The sequence below is a fragment of the Erpetoichthys calabaricus genome, chromosome 9 (assembly GCF_900747795.2).
Source record: "Erpetoichthys calabaricus chromosome 9, fErpCal1.3, whole genome shotgun sequence".
Classification (NCBI taxonomy): domain Eukaryota; kingdom Metazoa; phylum Chordata; class Cladistia; order Polypteriformes; family Polypteridae; genus Erpetoichthys; species Erpetoichthys calabaricus.
Window position 1 is genome coordinate 172020673 of NC_041402.2, and position 22773 is coordinate 172043445.

The 22773-nt window shown below is 38.9% G+C and overlaps 1 protein-coding gene across 2 annotated transcripts in view; it reads left to right on the forward strand.

Moving 5' to 3' along the window:
* Positions 1-454: 454 nt before the first annotated feature.
* Positions 455-22773, forward strand: part of robo4 (roundabout, axon guidance receptor, homolog 4 (Drosophila)) — a 91841-nt gene continuing 69522 nt past the window's right edge. The window contains exon 1 of one of the 2 annotated variants that reach the window (XM_028810409.2): positions 455-876. In XM_028810409.2, coding sequence (XP_028666242.2) covers positions 681-876 — 196 coding nt within the window. In that variant the 5' untranslated portion in view covers positions 455-680. The remainder of the gene's footprint in view (positions 877-22773) is intronic. The other variant, XM_028810408.2, reaches the window with a different exon arrangement.

Below are 22773 nucleotides of genomic sequence, written 5' to 3' on the forward strand. Positions count from 1 at the left end.
GCAAAGGGGCTAAGGAAGGAGATTTTTTTTATCCAAGTCAAAAATAGAAAAGATTCTTAGAAAAAAAATCTTTGGCTTGGTTATCAGGTATTTTTTGCACCAAATCGCATCAGCAATGTGTTACAAAAATAGACAATTCCCATAAATATAGAGATAATCTGTTTTGTCTGTGCGCCACACTTGGGCTGACATCCTCGTTTTTCTTTTTCTTTGGCCACCATGCAGAATGAATGACACAGATGTTTTTTGGAAGACGACGAAGCCCCTTGGTCTCTTCCACTGTGCTGCTCTCACAGCATGGTGCCGAAACTTGTTTTTCAATCATTGTGTTCCAAAGTTTGAAAAGAAAAAAAAAAAAGTGAGAGAGTGTGAGAGCGCAAGAGGAGGGAGGGACAGGGCGGGTGTGAAAGCACGAGAGAGAGCGAGCGAGCGAGCAACCAAGGGAGTGAGGGAATGAGGGCGAGATTGTGAGGTGGAGTACAAAGCCGTCAAAGAACTGGCCAAAACGAAAAGAAAAAAACATGCTCTATAACAATCTCCAAATTATTTAGCACCAGGAGGGTGATAGAGTGCATGTCTGCCTCACTGCTTTCGACGCGCCCAATCCAGGGACTGGAAGGTATGACCGCCTGCCTCCTGTGTCGACGTCCACCTGTTGTTAGAGTCACCCTCACACTACAATGCTTCTTGGTGTCCTGATTCTGCTGCTTCATTGTGCTCTGGGCATCTACACCTGGGCTGAGATACCAGAGCAGTGCCAGTGTCGCTGTACTTGTCCACCAGCGCTGGCACCGGTGGGTGCTGGGAATCACCAGAGGAGACATCGCCAGCACTACTCCCCACACAGAAAGCTGCAACGTCCACACCGGAGACGGGGTAAGTCTGGTCTAAGGGCTTGGCAGGGCAATACCTGGGGAATGAAGGTGGCATAATTTGCATATATTTGTAACATGTATATGTCTGAGGTAACACCATGGTGGAGGGTCTTTGCATTTAAAAGCTCTGATGGAAGGTCATTGGGAAGCTTGTAGTGAAATGAAGTTGAACAGCCTCTTCATAATATGAAATTGGTGGATTTTTGGAGGATCTTGTTTCTCCTACTAAATCAATAACATGTGCCGAGATCTGAAGGAAAAGAGATCAGGAGGAAAACAAAGATCTGAAATTCCCCAAATGATAGTAGACGGGAACTCTTTCTTACGTTGTCATACATTTAGGGCACTGGTGTCAGGTGCATTCACATGTTCTTGGCTGGAATTAAGCACCAAGGTTTCAAAAAGACTTTTAAGAACATTGGAAATTTTGAGAAGAACAGATCTGTGAACCTAATTTGGCTTGTCAATTGTCAGCCAATGTCAGAGAAGATGGGGTTTCATAGGTCCTCTAGGTGCTACATGGAGCCAGATTAATAAATTCCATATATTTCCATGGTTTTTGATTTTTGTGTGAAATGTACTTTTATGCAGCGTCCACACAGGTGTCCATGTCTCTCCTTTGAAGAAGTAGCTTTGTGGTGCCTTTGATTATCAATGTGAACTGTAGGTACATCATTGAAGTCTCCTCTGAGTCCCATATGGGGCCTTGAAGATCTTGCTGTGACTGAGGTTCATTCACTTTACAGCACCATCATCCCCATTAAGTTTAATCTGCTGCAAGTCTGTGCTGGTTAGTCACCCTGGAGGAGACTTCTGTCTAAGTCAAATCCAGGCGGTCTGATAAGAACAATTAAAGGAATTGCTCACAGCATTTGATTTCACCAGTAAATGTGTGTAGCTTTGTAACAATAAGTCTTATTTCCTTTTCATAGTCAACAGAAACAGGTGGGTGTACTGTGACATTTTATATTGACTAGAAAGAGATGAGTGGTGGGATTTGTTAGAGGTGGATAGCAGGTCTCCACAGTGCCCTGATCAACACACTAATCAACTTCTAGTTTGATTCCTCTGGTAAAACTATTTTGCTTGTTGCTTTGACACAGACAAATGAGTGACTCTGTAATGTAATGATAGGTTGAGGGTTAAGGACAGGGACAGCTCTTTGTTTTTCTCCACATTTGCTTGTTTTTTTTCCTCTTTGTTTGTCTTGAAATGCCATGCATGTATTTCAGACTTGGGGGAAAATAAGGTAAAATGTTCACTAGGGCCTTCATTGTCCAAAATCCTTGGTCAAAACAATCCAAAGTTGGAATTTGGGCGGTCTTGAAGCTATCTCAGCAATGTAATAACACACCCTGTACAGGATACAAGTCAACTGCAGGACAGACTCGTAAATACATTAATAGTAGGTCAGTTTGAAGTCAACAACCAAACTAACATTCATGTTTTTGCGAAGTGGGGTGACAACTACAGTACCCAGAAAAAAACCCATGTAGATAAGGGACAAATATCTAACCTCCATGCAGAGGGTGACTGGCTGAGAATTCAACCCCAGTGTTCTGGAGCGCTCAGCCAGCACTAAATGCTACACCACCGTGGCACCTGGGCACCATTGCAGTTACTTGAGAACCATCCGTGTAAACTGGAAAAATAACAGAAGAGAGGGTGGAAGTGTTATATAGTAATATAGGGTCACCCCTAAACATGCAAGAGTGCTGTAAAGATAATTGATTGGTTTTTGCCACTTCAGGTACACAACTATCTGTAGTTAGACGCAGATGCCATTAACCCTGGTCAACAGCCTAAAAGTAGAATCTCTTGGTATCTGAGAGTTCAACATCCTGTTTATACTTAAAGACAGAAATGAGGAAGCTTAATCACGTATTCCTTTATCCATCAGTCTTTATCTTTTATAGACTCTTTTCCAAGAGGAACATTATGATGAACTTTAATTTTACATTAGCTCTCTCCCAAGTGCCCTTTACAAAAGATCAAGTGCAGTACTAAAATAAATCTATTTAATATTTCACACTTCAAAAAAGCAATCAAGTGATATCTAGGAGAATCTATACTGCTATAGCACATCTTACTGCCTTAAAGGATATACAGTCTTTGGAAGGGAATCAAGTGAATTTTCATGTTTATTTCATATTGGCCATTTATCCTGAATAAATAAAGGAGGGTTTGTGCATAGAGTGGTGCCAATGTAACCCCAAAGTCCTGAATTGGATAAGTAGATGCACGTCTTTCCTATGAATTCTTTCCCTAAGTAAGTAGCAGACAACAATAGTGTGATGAATATTTGTTTTACAGTATGTGCACTCTTTCACAGGAGACACTTTCTTAAAATGTTTTAAAAAGGAAATAATTAGGAAAATTCACTATTTCATATAGCAACCACAGTTCTAAGAATGCTTTCAAACCAATAAAGTTCATTATTATCCACCGATTCATTTTTTAAATGTCCGTCTTTCACATCAGGCTCACGGAGAAAACTGAGCCCCTTCCAGCAATATCTGGCACAAGGCAGGACTCGACTCTGAATAAGCATATTAGGCCATTGCAAGATGCACCAAACACATAAACCTGAGTTATTAGGCATCTCCAGTCCGGGGGAGCCTTAGAGTGAATGTGAAATTCTTGTAATCCTCATCCTGCACAGCAATCCACTGCAAAGAGTGGCTGACCCAGGACAGGGGAATCCGCTACAAAAGAATCAGATCTGAACTGCTGTAAATGGGAGTAGATGCATGCAGTGGGTAATATGAACATGCTTGTTTCTTTATTTCTTTACATGTATTGATACCTGTTTCTGAAGGGTGTTTCAGTATTAGGGTTATGCTATTTTTTGTTATATTTTTTTACAAAATATAACATAACAAATTCAGACCCATTTAAAACAATTCAGGGTCACTTGAGACTGGAGCCTATTCTGGTAGCACTGAGCATAAAGTAGTAAATAATAATAATAGCATTATTATTATAAGAAGAAGAAGAAGAAAAATTATTATTATTCTTATTCTTTTTCTTATTTGCATTATAGCATCCTTCATTTCTAAAAATGCAGCTGAAAGTGCTTTCCACAGATTGTATAGATGAATAAATACAGTAATAAAAATACAAGACATGATAAAAAAATAAAATATCTGAAGTAAAATGTTCTCAAATATACTATATAATTAAAGCCTAAGGTCTGTGTATGTATGTGTGTGTGCGTGGGTGTGCGTGCGTGTGTGTGTGTGTGTGTGTGTCCAGTCCCAGCGAGCAACCTCATTGGTCAGTTTGGCTTTGGTGTCATTGGTCAGTTAGCTTTTGGTGATGCAATCAAAAGAGGAAGTGTGAGTGTGAGTCACACTAGGATGAGCCACACTGAGAGTTGTTTTCAAAGACTGGAAATGCAAAAACAGACAGGAAGTGACAAAGGCACATTAAAAATAATGTCAGAGCCTAAGACGCAGGCTTTACAGGAATGCACTTGACATGGGAGGTTCAGACACGCAGATACTGAGGTATATGTGGGGTAAGAGGTATGAAATATTTTTACTTTTATTCTATTACCTGACTTTGACAGGTTACATGGCTAGTCTTTTTCTCCTTCTTCTTTTCCCACTTCTGTTTGGGGTCAATGTGGTTGATCAACTTCTCCAAACAGTTCGGTCTTGCACCTCCTCCCCTGTCAGACCCCTTTCCTTCAGATCTTCTTTTACTTTATCCATCCACCTTCACTTTGGCCTCTCTCTCTTTCTCTTCCCCTGGATTTCCATTCCCATCCCTCTTTTGCCCACATATTCATTGTCTCTACTCTTCAAATGTTCCTACCACTCCACTCTACTTTCCTGAACTTTCTTAGATATCTCTCCCACTTATGTTGCACCTCTGATTGTCTCATTTCTTATTCTTCATGGTTCAAGGTAACAAGGCTAGTATAACAGTAAAACAACACACCATAGGACCTGAACTCATTGAGGAGCCCGTTCATGTACATGACATACTGGTGCCAAGTTGAAGTCACCAGTTACCCTAACCTGCACATATTTTTTGATAAAACACACAGATATTGGAGAACACGTTAGCTCATCACAGGCAGCGAAAAGGGAGAGGGTGTGAACCCAAGATGGTGGATCTGTAAAGTAAAAGTGCTATCCACATGTTTTAATTATACTCTGTTTATAATGAATGAATCATTTAACAAGAATAAATTGAATTTAATTGAAAATTTATATCAGCAGTCATCAATTTATCCATGTTTACCCAAAAAAACCCCATGAAATTTGCCTTCTCAATTGCTCCAATAACAGACAGAGATGAAAGAAAGCACACAAACAACATCAAAACAGGTCAAAATGCACACAGAAATTCTAAAATATTTACATCATTAGAAAAACAGATTATCAGTTAACTACTTCCAGCAGTTTGATAGTGAGTATTTACCTAAGAGTACTTGTATGATACTGTACATTTGAAAAATCTCTACACTTTTGAATGTGTTATTATCTGCAGCATTCCTTATTTGTCTTAATGGGGTAATCCCAGGTCCTGTAAAAGCCATCCCTGCACATGAGAAGAACATGCCAGCTCTGGACAGCGGGATTCAAAACCAGGACTAGCGGCAATATGATAAAGAAATACTCCACCCAAAAACATATTGTTTTATGTTCCTTACCTTATGCAGTTTGCTGTGATGGCCAAAAAATGTTTTAATCTAATGTTATCATACCAGAAAGAATGGAAAGAAAAATATTTATGGTAAAATACTAGCAAAAAGTGACCAATGCTGTACAAATGTACTTATGAAAAATGTCCAAAGAAAAAAGAAAAAGAAAACCTCCCATTTCCTGTGTGGCCTAAATCGTATGTCAGTTACTCAGTCGTATGCTCGAAATGTATAAATTAAATGAATTTTTTTCTAAAATATTGTTAAACCAGTAAAAGCGCACTGCACAATAACATGCAGTGAATACACTTGACCTGATTATTCCTAGTTTTCATCCTCTTTCTCTGTACGTTTATCATTCGTTTGCTCAGAGGTTGATGCACTTGCTGCTTCCTGAGCAGCTTTTCTTTTCTCCACTCTAGCCACCCGCTTCTTCTCTTTTTTTGTTGGCATCTTTTCTCATTAAATCTGATTAAGTCAGTGTTTGTGTTGCAATTACTTAGTACGTTTTCCTTAATTTTTCACTTAAGCTGGCACTTAAGTCTTCAATCTGCCTCAAGAATGATTTAAGATATGAAAAGGTAGGGGAAGTGACGGCAAAGGTGGTAGGGAATGAGAACTACGCCCGTGTGCATGTGCCACCTTGCTGGCCGCTGCCAAGAGTTGATTTTACAATAAAATAAAATAAAAATAAAAAGAGGATTGACCTTGGAGGTCAATCATCACCCTGATTGCGGATAGTAGACGTTATGTAGTATATGTGTACCAAATTTCAGCTCAATAGTTCAAACGGTTTGCGGGCTACAGGTGATTTAAAATCCTGGACAGACAAACGACAGCCACGGTAGCGTATTATATAAGAAGATAGATTCTTCTGAAAAAATCAACACACATCATAATAATCTGACGTGAAGACAGGACTCTTAACCACTGAATGAAGGGGCAGAGATGGGTCTTCAATCAAAAGCTCAGCATTGTGGTAACGCATTGCTTGTTTATGTTGTGTGCTGACATTTCCAGAATTATCTGTTTAACAAAAGTTTTGCACATTTTGGTCGCACAATTTGAATGGACGTGTGGATTATGCAACACGAGTAATGGGAGGTTTTTTCTTTTCTTTTTTCCGTGGATGGTTTTCTCATCATTTGCTGTTTTTACAGCACTGACCACCACTGGCTTCTCTTTAATCATAAACTTTTTTTATTTCCCTTCTGCATGAAAACAGGAGATTAAAAATCTTTCTCCACCGTCACTACAAACTACATGAATGTATAAAAATATATCATTTTTGGGTGGAGTATTCCTTTAAAGGATAACAAATTTGCACTTTGCCTTTTACAAAATGTCATACAGAATATGGAGAACAATATGTAATTATGTGTATAAAATTTCACAGTGATCTACTTAACAAATTAACCCTTAAAACAATAATTAACAGTATAATTATAATTTTTATTTTTATGAAAAATCAGGATCAATAAAGGCCAACTTTACGACAAATCGGTTTTGCACAGCACCGCTCACAGTGACCACGTTGGCGGACGACTAACTAAACAGTACAGAGAATCTTCATTTTTAATTCTCCTTTAACTATAGGCCACCTTGTAAAAACCTTCAAGGGCAGTCCAGGGCCATAATGCGATGAAACGTTTCTTTTGTACGGCACTTGTGAAAGGAATCACTTTTGTAAAATTCATAAAGAGAAATCAAGGGCAATGTTATTATGTGTCTTTTGTTATGTTGTGTTTTTATTTTGCTATAATGGCAGGCAAGAGCAATGATATAATAAGTTGTTTTTATGCCTAACACCTTTCATACAAGAATTATGTTAAATGTGTAATAATATGATGGATCTTTTTTCTGTGGCACTTGTAAAATGATTATTTATACCAAACACCTTAAAAATGTAGTGCTGGTTCTTTTAATTCACAGTTTGTGCTTTTCTAAAACTTAAAACCTAAAAAAATTACCATAACATTACCACCACACTGAAAATGTAATAACTGTTAGTCTCACCGCCCTCCTTCTGTTTTCAAAGGGGGCTTAAAAATCATAACTGCTGCCCCTCATCCACATCCCCAGTCCTGATGGCTGATTTTCAATTAAGATTCCCACTCCACCACAAAAAAAGTCCCCGCAGTGTTTCTCCGTGTCTTTTGTAAATGCGCTCTGCCCAACGTTGTTGAATCAATATTAGCCTCTGTCATCTGAGCCGGGCATTCTTACAGATACAATGAGCAGTTCACTAAACAACACTTTATTTATGTGTTCTTTTAAAGACGATGAACTCCTGGCACAGGAAGGGGACTTTACTTTCACATTTTTTCTCATTGACATGCAGGCCGCCAGCTCCTGCAGACGTGTCTTTTGCATCACAATCTCTTTCACATGTCTTGTTCTTTGAGCCAGTTGCATTGCCTAGATAGTGTATCTTTTACTTCCAGACTCGACCTCCTGACTTTTGTGAAGATCGACCTAAGGCACAGCTGGACTGAACAAGGAATTCTCTCTCTCGCTTTCCGGAACGTTCTGTATCCAGTACAAACTAATAGGGCAGAAAATAATTTGGGAATGGTCGCCTGACCCAGAGGGAATGATTTGGCCACCTTCCATTGTTTTCTCTTGTGGTCTCAGGCCACTTACTCCACTATCTTTCAGCTGATGTTTTTGCACTGTCTTACACAAGATAACATTATGAGTAAATAGAATAAGTAATAAAACTGGCATAGAAAATATCGATAGAAGTAAGAAAAGATTCATATAGTTGACCAAGTGGATCCAGCCTGACCTTACAGGTTCCTTAAGAAAAGAACAGAAGAGCACAGCTGTGCAGAGTTTAGAGCAGGCAGGTCTTTTCTTCCGGTGTGCGTGTGTCACATCCCACCTAAAGGTGCTGACGCCAATCTAGTAGACGTCTCTGTAACAATGATGATGGAGATCTTTTGTGTTGTTTTGCTTTTTTACTAGCATCTTGCTTCAATTGTGCAGTTTGTTACCCAAAAGACAAACATGAAGTTCTTGTTTCAGGGATTTGTGTCCTTGGGGTCCTCTATTAGATGCCCACTTGGGTAACCACCCATCTATGTAAGCTACATAAGAATTAGTAAAGTCCAGATGGCCTACAGGATGGAAGCTCTGGCAGTCTGGAGAATCAGATTGAATCATCTTTAAATGGTTCTCTCTGTAAGACATCAGATGAGCTCAGAGCTATGAAAGCCACTAGCCGGCGTCTTGAACGGCTTTATAAGAAAACGGGCCTCGTAGTTCATTCACAGCTTTACACTGAGCACATACTTAAATATAGGGATGCCCTGAACACTGCTCACTCCAACTATTATTCCTCTGTCATAAATGGTGCTAAGTCTAGGCCTAGAACTCTTTTAAGAACTGTTAATAAACTCCTCCAACCCCTTCCTCTAGCATGTCCCAATACAACTGAACAGTGTTAGGCTTTCTTACATTTCTTTAATACCAAAATTGATCACATCTATCACAGTTTCCCCTCCGCACCACAGTAACTCACTCATTCTGATCTGCCACCTCCATCATCAAGACTCGCTTGTTTCTCGCCTGTTGACTCTCTTGCCATCTCTGAACTTATTAATAAGTCTAATGCCTCTTCCTGTCTGCTTGATCCTGCCCCCACTTCTCTGCTTAAGACATGCTCATCCATAATTAGTATTCCTATTGCCTCATTGGCAAATGTATGTTTCAGTTCAGGTTCTGTCAATACTGCCCTCAAAACTGCTGCAGTTACCACAATCTTTAAAAAACCTGACCTGGATCCTTCTTCTCTCTCCAGTTACAGGCCTATCTCTAATATCCCTTTTTTGGCTAAGGTGATGGAACGCGTCGTTGCTACTAAACTCCATGCTTTTCTTGTAGATAATGCACTCTATGAGCCTTTTCAGTCTGGCTTTCGTACACAGCACAGCACTGAGACAGCTCTTCTCGGTGTAGTCAATGATCTTCTCCGGTCTGCAGATTGCGGTTCCCTTAATATTCTCCTCCTTCTTGACTTAAGTGCAGCATTTGACACTGTTAACCATGAAATCCTCCTGTCACATCTCTCTGCTGTAGGCATCTCTGGTTTAGCCCTTCAATAGCTCACATCTTATCTTTCTAATAGGCAACAGTTTGTCACACTCGGCCGATATAAGTCCTCCACCTCACCTGTGTTGCATGGTGTCCCTCAGGGTTCAGTCCTTTGGCCATTACTTTGTCTACTTTATATCCTTCCTTTGGTTCAGATTATTCACAGACATGGCCTTAACTTCCACTGTTATGCAGACGATATACAGTTATATCTTAGTGCAGACTCCCCTACAGATTCACCTTCCAGCACACTCACGGAATGCATCACTGATCTTAAGTTATGGATGGAAAATAACTTTCTCAAGCTTAATGCCAATAAAACTGAAGTGTTACTGGTAGGTCCAAAATCCCAACTTTCTAAGGCATTCAATTTCTGTATTTCTGTTGATAATACACTTGTCAAACCTGCTCCTGTTGTCAGAAATCTTGGTGTTTAGTTTGATTCATCACTTAACTTTGAGTTACACATTAGGTCTCTTTCCAAAATGTCATTCTATCATCTCCGTAACATTGCCCGCCTCCATCTATTTCTGTCCTTGTCTGATGCTCAAACTCTAGTTCATGTTTCATAATGTCTCATATTGATTACTGTAATTCCCTCTTCATTGGCATCCCTGCAAAACCTATACAGAAGCTACAGTATATTCAGAACTCTGCAGTTAGAGTCCTCACCCACACAAAGTGTTTTGCTCACATCTCCCCTGTTCTCTCCCAACTTCACTGGTTACCGGTTCCATCAAGGATTAAATTCAAGATTCTACTTCTCACCTTCAAAGCCCTACATAGCCTTGCTCCCTCTACCTCACTCAGCTCCTTACACTCCTTGTCGCTCTCTCAGGTCCTCGAGCAGTAATCTCCTTACTGGCCCACGTACCAGACTCTCCACCTTGGGAGGCAGGTCCTTCAGTGCTATAGCACCTCAATTCTGGAACTCTCTTTCTCAGTCTCTCCGAGATTGCTCCTGTTTCTGCACTTTTAAATCGCAACTGAAAACTTTCTTCTTATACAAACTTTTGTCATGTGTAATTTTTTTTTTACTCTGTATGTAAAGTGACCTTGGGTTTGTGAAAGGTGCTCAATAAATGTAACCTATTATTATTATTATTATTATTATTAGTGGGTTGGAGTACTCATTAGGGGGATGAATGCATAGAAAGGGGCATTGCGTTTACAACATCATGCAAAAAGTTACCAAAAAAGGCAAGTACCCTGTTTACTAAATGAAAGTCTATTAGAGGGCTTCTCAAGTTCAGTCCTACAGAGTCACAGCGGCTGCAGGTTTTTTGGTTTCCAAACCAAAAGTCGATGCTTGCAGATTGCAGGATGTGTTACCTAATTTTATGACTTTTTATTATTTTTATTCTCCCACATCAAATCATTTTTATAATGTAGATTCATGAGGTCAGCTACAGATGTTACATGAGAAGGCCTGGCTCACAATCAGCGTTCCAATTCATAACAAAAGTGTTCAATAGGGTTGAGGTCAGGGCTCTATGCAGGCCATTTGAGTTCCTCCATATCTTTATGGATCTGACTTGGTACACAGGGGCAAAGTCATTCTGGAATAGAAAAAGGGCCTTCCCCAAACTGTGGGACCACAACATTGAAAGGCACAGTTGTCTAAAATTTCTTTGTATGCTGTAGCATTAACAATATCCTTCATTGGACCAAAGAGCATAACCCAGACTCTGAAAAACAGCCTAAGACACATTATCACTCCTCCACCATAATTTACAGTGAGCAACGTGTAGTCCAGAGGGTAGTGTCCTCCTGGCAACCACCAAACCCGGATTCATCCTTCAGACTGCCAGTGAAGCGAGATTCACCACGCCAGAGAACACATTTCCACTGCTCCAGTATCCAATAACAGTGTGCTTTTCATCACTCCAGCTGACACTTGACATCGCACATGGTAATCTTAGGCTTGTGTGCTACTACATATCATTGGAAACTCATTTCATGAAGCTCCTGACGCACAGTTCTTCTGTTGATGTTGTTTCCAAAAGCAGTTGTCAGTAATGCAGCAGAGTAATATGGGTAATTTTAGAACGTTGTGTGCTTTAACACTCAATGGCCCAACACTGAGAGTCTGCGTGGTCTTCCACTTCAGACCTTGGCCCCTTGATTCCATATCACAATAATGGCTGTTACAGTTGACTGGGACAGATCTAGCAGAGGAGAAATGTCACATACTGACTTGTGGTAAAAATGGCATCCTATGACAGTAAAGTCACTGAGCTAGTGCCAGTGCTAGGTTGTTAAGCTTATTAGTGTACCAACCAACTGCTCGGTAGCTAACCTGTGGTGCTGAGTTTATTCCCCCCCTTATGACCTGTGCCCTAGGTCAGGGGTGGGCAATGTCAGTCCTGGAGAGCCGCAGTGGCTACAGGTTTTTATTCCAACCCAATTATTTAATTAGAAACCAATCCTTGCCAATCTCAGACCTTATTTAATTTGGCTTGTTAGTCTGCAATGTAAGGTTCTTATATCATAGATTTTTTCCTTTCTAAGGATATCAACAAAATGATTTGAAGCCTAAAACAGGCCATTTTCAGTCTGCCACATTTTATCTATTAAGTGTTTTATTAAATCAAACAGTGCATGATGAACACACACAGATGTAAATAGAAAAAAGCTAGCTGGAGAAGTGCTGGCTGCTTTGTCATTTACATCTTATTGCTAATAAGGAGCCCATAAAACACTGAATGCAGCTTTTTAAGATTGAAATAAGCAATTAAGGGTGGAGAACCTTATCAAGCAAGACCACTAAAATGAAGCATCAAAATATCACTTGAGCAATAAGTGCTTAATCAGCAATACTTGACTTCTCATTAAGAAACTGGGTTGGAACAAAAACCTGCAGCCACTGCGACTCTCCAGGACCGACATTGCCCACCCCTGCCCAAGGTGAATGCCTAATTTGCTTTAATGGTGGCGCTGGCCCTGCTGAGCTCTTCTACTGCCAATGTTTGTGAGCGGAGATTGCACAGCTCTGTGCTCGAGTTTATGCACCTGTTGATAACAAAACACCTAAACTTAGTAATATAGAGGGGTGTTCACATACTTTTAGCCATATAGTATGGCAAGCTAGTAAAACTCCAACGGAAAATAATTGATAGGAAACATTTTGTAATAGATATAAAATATAAATTTACCAACACCAGCTTACCAGGCTTAATACCTAGGAAGGCAGGTAGTGTGCAAATTGAAATTGTCAAGAAATGTCTGATGGTATTGGAGTATACCATACAGAAACTAGCAGCTCTATCTGTTACGTCACAATTAAATGCAAACTTATGTCAACTCCCTCAGTTACATATTCACATTTCAAGGAGACCAAAAAGTTGAAGATGACAGCTCCTTTCAATGATGTTCAATGATTACATTTCTTTTGAAGGAGTTTGTTTCTGCAGGTGAAATTTACGCATGAGATGGCAGCACATATGATGGGTGAAGTATTTTAAAGACTGGACAACAGGCATCACCAGTCACCTCTAGTAGTAACCCAAAAGCAAAAAAAGAGAGATGACATCATTAGACAGAATTGACAATGTGACAACTCAAGAAGTAACAGTGGAGAGAGGATCTGAGCACTTTGAGGCCTGAAAGACATCAGCACTGCTGGAACAGAGTTTTGCCACAAGGAGGTTTTACTCTGGGGATTTCTTCATAGGAAAAAAACAAATTTGATCTGTTTAATTTGATTTATTTAATTTCTATTAAAAAATATAGATTTGATTGACATTGATTAATTTCCAATTGCTATCTCTATTGAATTATTGTATTTAATATTTTATTTACTTTTGACTAATGTCAGTAATTGCTAATTACATTAACGCTGACCTAGAACTGAAAAGTAAGTTATTCCTGAAGATCAAAGAGTAGCAGGCAAAGAGTGTGGATAAGAAAATAATAATCTACATATGGAGAGATCATCAAGGGAAGAATCTGAGGTTTTGTCCCTATATATGTATTTTTTGTTACGTGTCATTTTCCCCCCACTTCCTTATTTTATTGATTTACAAGAGACACTAAAAAGAAAATAAGAATAATTGGGAGAATCAAATGTCAAATAATGGGCCAAATGTCATAACCCAGAGTCATGGAGATCTTTTGTCTAAGCCAATCTATGGTCAAAAATTCAAAGACAAAAAACAACTCCAGAGAAAAAATTAGGGAGGACTAAATATTGAATTTTTAACACCACAAAATAAGGTTATCCGTCAAGCTCAGATACCCTAAAAACACCCAGAGGTGACTTTTATATCGTTACTAAAATTACGTCACAAGCAAGTGGACCCCAAAAAATTCTGGAAACGATCTGCACGCAGATGGCAGAAACTGGTATCCAACATGGCTGATGCCCAAACGGAAAACAAAATGGTGTTGCGATAAAGCATGATTAAATAATGCTGTTTTCAGAATAGGAAATACACAAAATTAAAGACCAGTGTTGAATTCCTTGAGTGTCAAAATGTCATAATACAAATCTAAATTTTTAGGAAATACAGTACACAGGATTTTACACAAAAAATTTATAAAAGTTGGCGATCACTACACTTACCATCATCTTGATTATGTTCTTATCATGAGTGTTCTGTGATTATTAGTAATAATAGTTGGTTTAATGATTTATTATGCAGATTATGATATTCATTATTGTGTTATTTTCTTTATTGTTTTTTATCCATAACAATATTTTATATGAATTTCTGATAGTTGCAGCCATTTTGTTTTGTAGTTGCTATGTTGGTTGTAAAATATGACAGGATATTTACATGACAAGTGACGTTGTAACACACACAGTATTTAGAATAGCGGCATGCGCCTCAAGATAATCAAGTCTTTGGATTAAATACTAAAATCTATTATGAATTTTCATGCAAATTTAGTTTTTTTTTGGAAAAGAATATTTAGTTACATTTAGAATTCTGCTTTCTTTTGCTAATTCTCACTCTCGGTTTGTGAACTGACTTGATGAAGATGCTTGTTGATTCTTTAGTAATGACTCCGTGATTGGTGTGTGCCTACCCTGTTGGTAATCCCTGAAAATTCTCAACATCTCCACGTTATTTTTATTTTCTAGTCTTCAGAAATGCCATTTTTTACATCTTGACTGTAGTTTTATATTTTTCTTATCCCCTTTTCTGGTTACTTTCTCTCAGCTGTGTTTAATGTCTGCAGGAATGGAGTCTTGTTTGAGATTTGGACTCTTAGATGCTGCAGTGCTTTGGCCCACACTTACCTGAGACTCCTATATAAGACTCTCATTTGCCACATAGGACGGCTGTTGGTTTGCAAGCATTATCTGTTGTGTTCTTCTGCTCGTCGCTGACTCTTTCCTCTTGTTTAGTGATCTTTTGAGACATTGTTATCTCAATTCTTGGTTTTTGAAATCTGAGTTATGGATTTTTGCATTTTGGCGTTGATAAATGTACTCTTTTTTTTCAAGTTTTTCAAGTGTTTGTATTTTTTCCAAGCTACTTGAATTACTCTTTTCAAGCCCTTTATTTTTTGTTAATTACTTTTGGTAATTACTTCTTGTAATATTTTTATTAGAGAAGTTCTGTTTACTTTTCTAATTTAGTTATTATTTGAAAAATTAGCTTTGTGATTTAGATCTTTAGTCATTTATTGGATAATATCATTAGTAAAGTATTATTATTTTTGGCACTTTGCTTGTTGAATTTTGAATTCTTAGACTTAATGTAATCGCCTAACATTTTAGTATGTAATTTAAATAAGTATTGAGCTCTACAAGCATTTTTCCTTCCCATTTTGAGAAAAAAACAACATTTCAAGCTGATGTCACATTACATGACATGACTAGAAGTCATGGGGTATGTCAGACCAAGGAGACAACAGTTGTTGATCTTGTTAGCAGACTGTTCCAGAAAATGCCTAGACGTGTCAAATTTAGCAATTGGATGTCAACTATCCAGCACAGTCGGACTTGCCCCTTTTACTGACAGGCAATAGCGTGCTGCCTGCCAGAGCCGCTGGTGTATGATGGGTTAACAGGTATGGTAGATTCCATCACTATATTAGCCTGTTTTCTTTTTCCATGCTGTCATGGTACATAAAACATGAGACATCAGGCAGATAAGTTTCTCTTCTGTTTGTGAGATGCAAAACACTTGCATTCCTTATGCCTTGTCACTGCATTACACACATTGTACTACTAGGTGAGCATTCATTGGTTGAAAAACTCACACCTGGTAGATTTTGTTGCTGGGTATGTTAGACTAAATGACTAAACTTCACGTGAGCACGTCGCCAACCACCTCCTGCTCATGAAGATTATGTGAATGTGGGCTACAACTAAAAATCATTGGACAAATCATCTAATGTGACGTGGCCTTTACAGCGTGTTCTAAACTTAGTGTAGTCATTAACAGTTTTTTGAATGTATGTTGAGAGATCCAGCCCCATGATCAAGGACACTTACTGTTGCCTTCTTGTTCAGTGCAACATAGAGTTGCACTTATTGTAGCTGACCTGGGCCACCAAGAATGTCTTAATCATGGTGGATTTTAAGAAGCAATAAACCCTGAATAGTAAGCTATGAGAAAGCTTTCCTGCCTTACCTGAGATCCTACAACAAGGCTTTTTGCCCATGATGCCTACAGCTGCAGTCCAGTGACGCAGAGCATTTACATTTATGCACCACTCTGTGCATTTCCTTTTGTTAATTTTGAAAAAGAAATGCTCATCAGTGTTGATTATCCAATTTACATAAAGAAATAAAAGTAGGTTATGCTTAGAGGCATCCTTTAGCTTGTACATCTGTGACACCTATTGGCTATGATTTCTTTATAACGGATTTGCTTTAGTGTCAGAGTCATGGGGTGTTTCAACACTTCATTACTCTGTTTTTTCCATTTATTTTGGTATTTTTTAGGGCTTTGAGGTTTTTGGCCTCATGCAGTGAAGATTTCATCTAATGTGCAGCAGGTTATGCACTGATATGATGTATTTGTCTTTATATTTTCTCACACACGTATGCCCAGTAGATGCCAAAATGACATTACAGCAGTCATTTCCTTTATAAGCAGATGGAAAGCAGCATGTGTTCTCAAATTCGTGTTTGTTCTTAGATAAAGGGAGGCAATCACCTCAACCTCTCCTGCCTGCAATGTGCTAAATGTTTATTTGTGTTTTTCAGTACAGTCAAAACCTTATAAAACACCATTTTATTATGATATACAGTACATCTACAGTAAGTGTGAATGCAAATAATAATAATAATTCTTTGCATTTATATAGCGCTTTTCTCACTACTCAAAGCGCTCAGCAATTGCAGGGTAAGGGCCTTGCTCAAGGGCTCAATGGAGCAGAGTCTCTTTTGGCATTTACGGGATTTGAACCGGCAACCTTCCAATTGCCAGTGCAGATCCCTAGCCTCGGAGCCACCACTCCGCCTGTTAATAGAAAGTCAATTACAGTTTTCACGTGTTCTGCTAAAATTTGTCACTGATCTAAATTTCACAGCTGCATTAGAAGTATGTTTAATGACAAAACTGTGGACATATTAATTATTTCCTCAACTATAGACTATAATAGATAGATAGATAGATAGATAGATAGATAGATAGATAGATAGATAGATAGATAGATAGATAGATAGATAGATAGATAGATAGATAGATAGATATGAAAGGCACTATATAACAGATAGATAGAGCAAACCATAATGTAACTGCAACACCTACATATATAATAGAATGAGAAGAAGTAAGATTTAAAAGACATTATATGATAGATAGATAGATAGATAGATAGATAGATAGATAGATAGATAGATAGATAGATAGATAGATAGATAGATAGATAGATAGATAGATAGATAGATAGATAGATAGATAGATAGATAGATATGAAAGGCACTATATAACAGATAGATAGAGCAAACCATAATGTAACTGCAACACCTACATATATAATAGAATGACAAGAAGTAAGATTTAAAAGACATTATATGATAGATAGATAGATAGATAGATAGATAGATAGATAGATAGATAGATAGATAGATAGATAGATAGATAGATAGATAGATAGATAGATAGATAGATAGATAGATAGATAGATAGATAGATAGATAGATAGATAGATAGATAAGAAAGGCACCATATAATAGATAGATTGGCTCTGTGGAGGATTGTGGTATTTTTCTATTCTTATGTTTTTAAATTTATTATTTGATTAATTGGAGTCCACCAAGTAGTCTTCTCATTTTCACAGAGTCAGCTATTCTTTGCTCAGATTAACTCAGCTGACCCCTTATTTTCACACTAAAGCAGCCCCTTCATGCAGGATTGAATAAAACCGAGTGCAAAGTTCACTTTACTGGTCAGATTAATAGCCTGGCAGATCAGAGTGGCGCTGGCGCATGACCTAAGGCTAGGAGGTGATAGACAGGTCACCGGACCCCTAGGCAGTTGCCTCTCTGTGTTGCAGCTTTAGGTTTAGGTTAATGAAGAACTCATCAGTCATATATGAAAAGGTCCTTTATAGGAAGCTTCCATGTGTCCAGTGATCATCTCTCATCTTATAGCAAGGGTGACACTATCCTTTGGTGGCAGCCCACTCAGTGGGTTTTCATTAACAAAGTAATTTTGTTTTTTTTTTTAGTTTTTTTGGGGGGTTTAATGAAAGTTGATGAACTTATGAACTGTGACTGAGACAGAAACAATTTTGTGCTGATTATTAGACATACAATGATGTGGGGAATCCTCATATTCTACATCACAAAGCACAGAACACCCATAGTTTTGCAGGCTTTCCACACCTCTTCTCATTCAAAATAAACTTTTGATCAAAGAGGTATGTACTGCTTCAGCCCTGATTGCAACACAAACCTTCCATTCGGTGCTCTGTTTTCTTCTGGAGGACCGCTCTTTTGTGTATAGATGCCACTTAAATTCTAGCTCCATTGTAAATATTGTCATATTTATGAATAGAATATATAAATTCCATACACTTCACTCATGCAGAAGCATGCTGCATAGAAAATCAGAGATTTCACCTTCAATACTCATATCAGACCAATTACATTGTTTGTCTGTGCCACCATATTTTATGATTTTATGCTGGCAGCAGTGGGCATGAGATGGAAACTGGAGTAGAAAACAGTCCACTGTAGAGTCCACATCACCACACAGGAAACTTAATGTCAACAAGTGACCTGGAATATGGCAGTCCCAGAGAAACCTTAAATAAACATGTGGGAGCACATGAGGAATTCACACACAAGTCATCTTGGATTTAAGGAGATGCATCATGCCATACATACATTGAGCTAGCAATCCATTTATCTTTGTGGTGACTCAACATCTCTGTATGAAGCAGTCAGAATCTTGATATCCATCCATTTATCCATTTTCAAAACTGCTTAATTCATCTCAAGCTTGCAGGGCCCCAGATCCTCATTATGTGTTATATTTCCATCTGTTCCCTAATTTATTAATCCACATAATTCAATTTAAGATTCACAAGTTATCCTGACAGGAACAAACTCATGTTTGGGTTGGAGTCTACCTTGGCAACTTCTGACACAAGGCCGGAAACAGCCCTAGAGAGGGTGCCAGTCCATAGCAGGGCCCAGTCACTCCTACACACGTAAAACTAAGAGTCAACAGTTGATCTGCCAGTCACTTGAATGCCTGTTGTAGCACTGGTGTGGCTTCTGGGCAGGGATGGTCATTCAATGATATTAAAGACCGTTGCCATCCTGTCCACTAAAAGTGCAGGGAGGGCACTAAGTGGTGTCAAACACTGGGATATCCAAGTAAACTGTGCTACGTTTACCTTTACAATCAATAAATAAAACTGTGCCTACTTTCGAAGTAAATGGTCAAGTGAAATATGCTGTAATGGTGTTGTGGCAAAGTTGAATGAAGCACTTAGAATGCACTCTTGAACCTGGATCCATGACTATATGAAAGTTCCCACTGCAAGTAAAGAAGTCTGTTAGTTTTAGGCACATGCCAACAACCGGAGTTTCATGACTGATGCTATTGTACTTTAAGCTGAGATATCACCCATTATCTAGAGTGACATTTCCCATTACTGGTCCACCAGCACTGGGTGCAGAGCCACAGCTAACCCTGGATGGTGTGACAGTCCACAGTACACTCGATCAGATTAGGCAAGTTTAGAGTCACCAATTCACCTAATATTCTGTATGGGGAAGAAATCTCAAATACTTGAAAATAATGCATATGGAAACTGCAAACCCCAAAAAGCCCACCAGGCCAAAAATCAAATGCATGTCTTTGGACCTTTGAGACAGCAGTACTATCCACTGCCACTGAAGGATTAGGACGTCACTTTTAATTTAAACAAACAATCTGACAATAGGAAACTTCGCTTTTTTCCAAAATAAATTTGCTTAAAGTGGGAATCCCAGTAGAGATGTTGTTGTATTTCATGAAGTAAAATTAATTGTTCCAGCTGGTGGATTTCATGCACATTTCCTGACTGCCAAAACACATCAGCAGAACTTAACTAAGTTGGGACTTATTCCATACATGACCTGGTAACTGAGCCACTGATGCTGTTATTTTCTTAAGTAGGTGTTGTCTGTACTGTGTGATCAAATGAAGAATTGCAGGTCCATAAGAAGAAATGTTGGGGCGCCAACCCTTTCATGCCTGTTTAATTCAGTTAAAAATAATAAACAAAACATACACTTAATGGTGTTGGAAAAGAACATAAATGCTCCTTTAAGGTCTAGAATACCTTTTAGGATTGGGTTTCCTGTTCAGTCACTTAGCCAGGTGCTCCAGTGGGGTCTCGTTCAAAGATACGCCTCCTTCCGGTGACCACGGCATATACAGCTGGGGCATTAGAAGGGGTGGAGTCAAATGCCCTCACTGGGGGTCTTCTCAGCACTGTGGGGGGAACAGAAGAAGACGTGGTTAGGGCCAGCGTCCCCTCTCGACCTCTCTTACCTTAGATAAGCCCAGAGAGTGATCCACTGACGTACACGTGTGACAACTGCTTACATTGTTTAAGAGTGATGAGTGGCTCGGTGGCCCAGTGGTAGCTCTGGTGCCTCACCATAATAAGCCCGGTGCTCACTTTGCATGTTTTCTCCATGTCCATAAGCGGTTTCCTCCTACAATCAAAAGACTTGCAGGTTTGATGTATTGATGTTGCTAAATTGCCCCGTGATATGTGTCTGTGTGTGAGTGTGTTCATGCTGTGATGGACTGGAGCCCAGTCCATGTATTGTTCCTACTTTGCACCCAGTGATTGCTGGGATGGACTCCAGCTGCCCCGTGACCTTGCCCTGGATAAGCAGGTTAAGAAAATGGATGGATGGTAATTTATCCTTGCATTGTTGGTGCAGTAGTGCTGCTTCAATGCTTTAAATCTCATTCCAGGTAATTCCTGTCTGGAGATGGCACATTCCCTTCATGTGAATGATTTATTTATGCTGTGAAGCCATAACTAAATAACATATCTAAATTTAATTATGTTTTATCCAAACTGTCTATGTAGTTGCTGGACCTTTGTGGTCGTCATTGTTGGACTGAAACCCTAGCTAAGGCTGATTTTTGCCGGTATAAACTCCAGCCTCCCTCAAACTTGATTTGGACTATGTGGGTTTGAAAATGTTTTGTTATGTTACATTACATTACATACATCACGTTACGTTATGTTATTTTATGTTACAATATGTTATGTGTGATAAGTATGAGGCAAAAACATTAGAAAGGTTTGGGGCAGCCACCCGTATATTGTTCCATGGCAGCAAAATAGGTCTAAAGATATACAGAGATGTTCACTGATCTGAGTCTAAAATAGAACTGATTGTATGGAGGCAAGATGGTGGCTTTAAAGGCCGGAACCAGAAGTGATGTCATCAGGACCAGAAGTGACATCATCATTGGGGTCAGACCTGGAAGTGATGTCGTCGGGACTGGAAGTGACATATTTAGAGGCGCCAGAACCTGACGGGATTTCCCGAGAATGGTCAACAAGGAACTGAGAGAGACAGTCAGCGCACCCCGCCACCCCCTGGTCTGTTGTGGAATTACAATTACTCAGGCCCTTTAGCTGCCTCCTACTTGCACATGTGTGACACATGTTAAGTTACTTTATGTTACATTACGTTATGTTATGCTATGTTATGTTATAATACTACTGAATTTCCTTTTACATACAAAGACATAATGGGAAGGTAATATATACAGTGAACTGTTATTATTATTACATAAGAACATAAGGAATTTAACAAACGAGAGGAGAACTATCACTTCATGCATCGCTCGTTTCTTTAGCTCATGGCTAAACTCTCCCAATATCTCATCCAGATGCATCTTAAAGGTTTCCAAGATTTGTGCTTCATATCCATGTCTTGGTTGTTTGCTGCAGATTCCCACAACTCTTTGAGTAAAGAAGTTCTGACTTGGGCTCAGTCCTAAATGCACTTCCACTTAGTTTCAAGTACTGTATGTGATTCACCATTTAGTTCAAAGAATTCTGCTGCATCTGCTTTATCAATGTCTTTGAGAATTTTGAAGACCTTTAGTAGGTCCACTAGGAGAACATTTTTAGAAAATTAAAAAAAAAAACAAACACAAAGAGTTTAATGGGGACAGGGGGGTATGTGCACTGTGTGTATTATGTTAGTAAGATTAATCTCCAAAAATGGGCAGTTTTCTTTTTCCAAAGTTGTTTTTTTCTTTTTTTTAAGGTGATAGACAATGTAAATATGTTAATAATCATCGAACATGATCATTTATTTCATCCCTCCTAATCTTCCCTGCACGCCACCTCCCCTTAAAACATTGTGTAAATTATGGGCTAGTTTACTGTTCCAAATTTTGCTAGAGAGAGGTCACTTCAGCTTGTATATCTTGTGCACAGTACAGTTCTCCTCTGTTAGATATCAGACAGGCACTCCTGCTGGTATAACAGAACCTCAAGCTGCTATTTAAATAACCGCAAAGTCACTTGTGTGTCCGCGTCTTGTGCCTTAATGTGCCTGCTGCCTGAACAATCAGCGGGACGGCAGTTTGAGCAAACATCCATGACAAAATATTTCATAAACAAAAATGTCTCTTTGATGAGGTCAATACAAATTTTGAAATGATTCAACTTTCCATTAATCCATCAGTATCTAGAGCACAGGGACGC